This window comes from Trifolium pratense, linkage group LG5 (assembly GCF_020283565.1).
Source record: "Trifolium pratense cultivar HEN17-A07 linkage group LG5, ARS_RC_1.1, whole genome shotgun sequence".
NCBI lineage: Eukaryota > Viridiplantae > Streptophyta > Magnoliopsida > Fabales > Fabaceae > Trifolium > Trifolium pratense.
The window spans coordinates 52,150,815-52,154,022 of NC_060063.1; the positions used below are offsets into that span (position 1 = coordinate 52,150,815).

Sequence of the window (3,208 nt, forward strand, 5' to 3'; positions counted from 1 at the left end):
GTGGCATATCAAAATTCTTCTACTATCCTCTTGTATATGTTCTCTTCCGATTTAGAGTTGCATTCTGAGGTATTGTCCGTTTTGGGTTGTGTGTGAACCCTCACGGATTTGTCCTTTGTAAAAGATATCCCGGTCTCGGTGGATTGAGGAGTGTGAGTATTATATTGTATATAAACTACCATTTCTCTCGATTCTTAAACGATGCGAGACTTTTAAGATGAACCGGAATGTGTTCTGTAGATAAAAAAAAAAACATCAAAGAAACACATTAAATGATAAACCCTTGTATGTTTTTATTAATCACACACCTCTTTGGGACTCTAAATCTTCACAACATCATTATGTTACATTAGAATACACAAAATGTCATCCGCAGTAAGAGATCATAGGATCATTCGCCGAATGACAAGCCTACCACGAAGCTTAATGAGCTTCGTGGGAATAGGAAGAAGAAGAAGAAATCAAAATACAAATTTTCCATTGCAACCTCTAGACACTCCTCAACCACAAAGCTCCTTAGCAACTCCAGACGAGTGGATTTTTCTAGACAACTTTGAGCAACAATATGGCACAAAACATCCCTTCTTTTACGCTTGTCGTTTCATTGAAGCTATGAAGTTAGCAGAACAAGATAAAAAGTTTGTGTTCATGTATCTCCATTCACAAGAACACCCTTTTGCAAACGTGTTCTGCAAGGAAACCTTGTGTTCTGAGCTAGTGACTCAGTTTCTTGATGTGAATTTTGTTTGTTGGGGTGCACTTGCAGATAGAGGAGAGGGTTTGCAAATGGTTGCATCATTGAGACCTTCAAGTTTTCCTTGTTGTGCTGTCATAAGTCCTGCTCCTAATGATGGCATAATTGTGTTGCAACAGGTTGGTTCAATTTTTGGGTTTTATATGTTTCTAAGAAATGGTTGTATATAGTTAGTTATTTTTGTATGTTTCTATTTTGATTTGTTATTAGGCCTGAACACTTAACGAGTTGATTTTTTGAAAATAAACCAGACTCGTTATAAAAACTCAACATGGTATCAGAGTCTATTCGGAAAAAGAAAAAAAAAACACTTAATATTCACAATCACAAACTCGCTATATTTGAAATGGAAAATGTTATACTCATTCGCCATTCTTTCTCTTTTAATTGAATTTGGGTGTGTGTTCAGCTAGAGGGACCACTTTCACCTGCAGAGCTAGTGGAGATTCTACAAACAACATTGGAAGAACAAGGGTTAGCTTTTGGAAGTGCTAAAGCGAAGCGAGATGAAAAGATCCGAGCAGATCGTAGACTTAGAGAAGAGCAAGATGCTGCATATTTTAAGGCTTTGCAAATAGACAAGGTTAGAAAATATATCCTAGCGCATTCATGAATCTCAGCCTCTCAGGTCGTCCGATCAAGATAAGACTGTTATTTTTTCAACTTGGAAAAAAAATTCAAAATATGCAGATGAAAATGTATCGAATAGCTCAAGATGCATGATTGTAGCAAATTTAAAATTCTCTAACTATATTTAAAATGTTGATTTCCAAATAATAAACTAACAATCCTACCTAAATGTAGGAAAAAGAGAAACTCAAAAGTTTATCTTCAAAAGAGAGAGTTCAGAAGCCAGTGGAAACACAAAACACTAGAAATTATGGGATGTTAAGGAACAATTACGTTGATGTCACTAAATTTCATAACAAAGGAAATGGTTCCACAAGTGAAAAACAAGACAAAGGAAGAATCACAAGTAGTGGAAAGGAGACTCAAGTTGCACAGGTAATAAGCTTTAGTCCTGCACAACAAAGAAACTGGTCATTTTTATAAGAAACAACCCAATCTTTAGATTTGTTAAATAACTGATGAATCAGTTATTCAACGAACCTAAAAAATCAACTGTTTCTTATAAAAATGACCTGAGGTAGTATTAGTTTATGTTGAACTTTGATTATATATGTTTGTCAATTTTTATTTTTTTTTGTTGCAGATACTCATAAGGTTTCCAAATGGAGAAAGAAGAGAACATACATTCCTATGCACAGACAAAATTCAGTCGATTTTTTCATATATTGATTCATTAGGTTTGTCTGGAATTGAGAACTACAGATTGATATCAAATTTTCCAAGAAGAGTTTATGGTGTTGATCAAATGAGAATGACTCTTAAAGATGTTGGCTTGTATCCTAAAGCTAGTTTGTTCTTGGAGCCTTTGTGAAGAGGAGTCTCATAAGCCATAAACCATGTTAACATGTATTAGATATTATATATATATATATATATATATATATATATATATAGGGGGCTGCTAATTTAGACCCAGTTGGGTCTAAATTAGCAAGGTGCACCTTTTGAGTTGGACAAAAATATCCATTTTTTTAATTTTTGAAACAATAAAGCAAAAGGGGCACTTCTGTAATTTTCCTCTATTTCACACGCACCCCCATTTCTTTTCCCACCCCCAGGACACGTGGCAAGCTGTAAGCCACAAAAAACAGGCGCGTGCAACACACGCGCGGGGGGAGTGAGAAATTTTTTTGCATTGCATGGGACACGTGTCACTTCCTGGTGGCTCGCCTATTTTTTTTCCATTTTATACTTTAAACTCGATTATTTCGTCGTAAATTAATTTTTTATTTTTTAATTTTTATACCAAAATTCATAATTTTTTTTTCTCTACAAATAGAGACTTGGTTTGTTTGATTTGGACACCGAAAAAAAAAACACAATTTTTCACTACTTTAAACTCGATTATTTCGTCGTAAATTAATTTTTTATTTTTTATTTTTTATACCAAAATTCATAATTTTTTTTTCTCTTCAAATAGAGACTTGGTTCGTTTGATTTGGACACAGAAACAAAAAACTCAATTTTTCACTACCTTAATCTCATCAAATAACTAATAATCAACTTACTGAAACCATTTTACCAGCAAAATGGTTTCAGTTTACAACTCTCTGAAACCATTCTACCAGATAAATGGTTTCAGAAGCAAACACAATTAAATAATTACTCACTGAAACCATTCTACCAGTAAAATGGTTTCAGATTACAACTATGTGCAACCATTCTACAAGGTAAATGGTTTCAGAAGCAAATAACTAATAATCAACTTACTGAAACCATTCTACCAGCAAAATGGTTTCAGATTACAACTCACTGAAACCATTGTACCAGATAAATGGTTTCAGAAGCAAACACAATTAATAAATTACTCACTGAAACCATTCT

At 33.8% G+C, this 3,208-nt stretch overlaps 1 protein-coding gene across 1 annotated transcript; it reads left to right on the forward strand.

Moving 5' to 3' along the window:
* Positions 1-2,257, forward strand: LOC123884588 (plant UBX domain-containing protein 10-like). The gene is made up of 4 exons (XM_045933712.1): positions 1-873; positions 1,164-1,337; positions 1,559-1,759; positions 1,968-2,257. The coding sequence occupies exons 1-4, from the start codon at positions 364-366 to the stop codon at positions 2,193-2,195; spliced, it is 1,113 nt and encodes a 370-aa protein (XP_045789668.1). The 5' UTR covers positions 1-363; the 3' UTR covers positions 2,196-2,257.
* Positions 2,258-3,208: the final 951 nt, after the last annotated feature.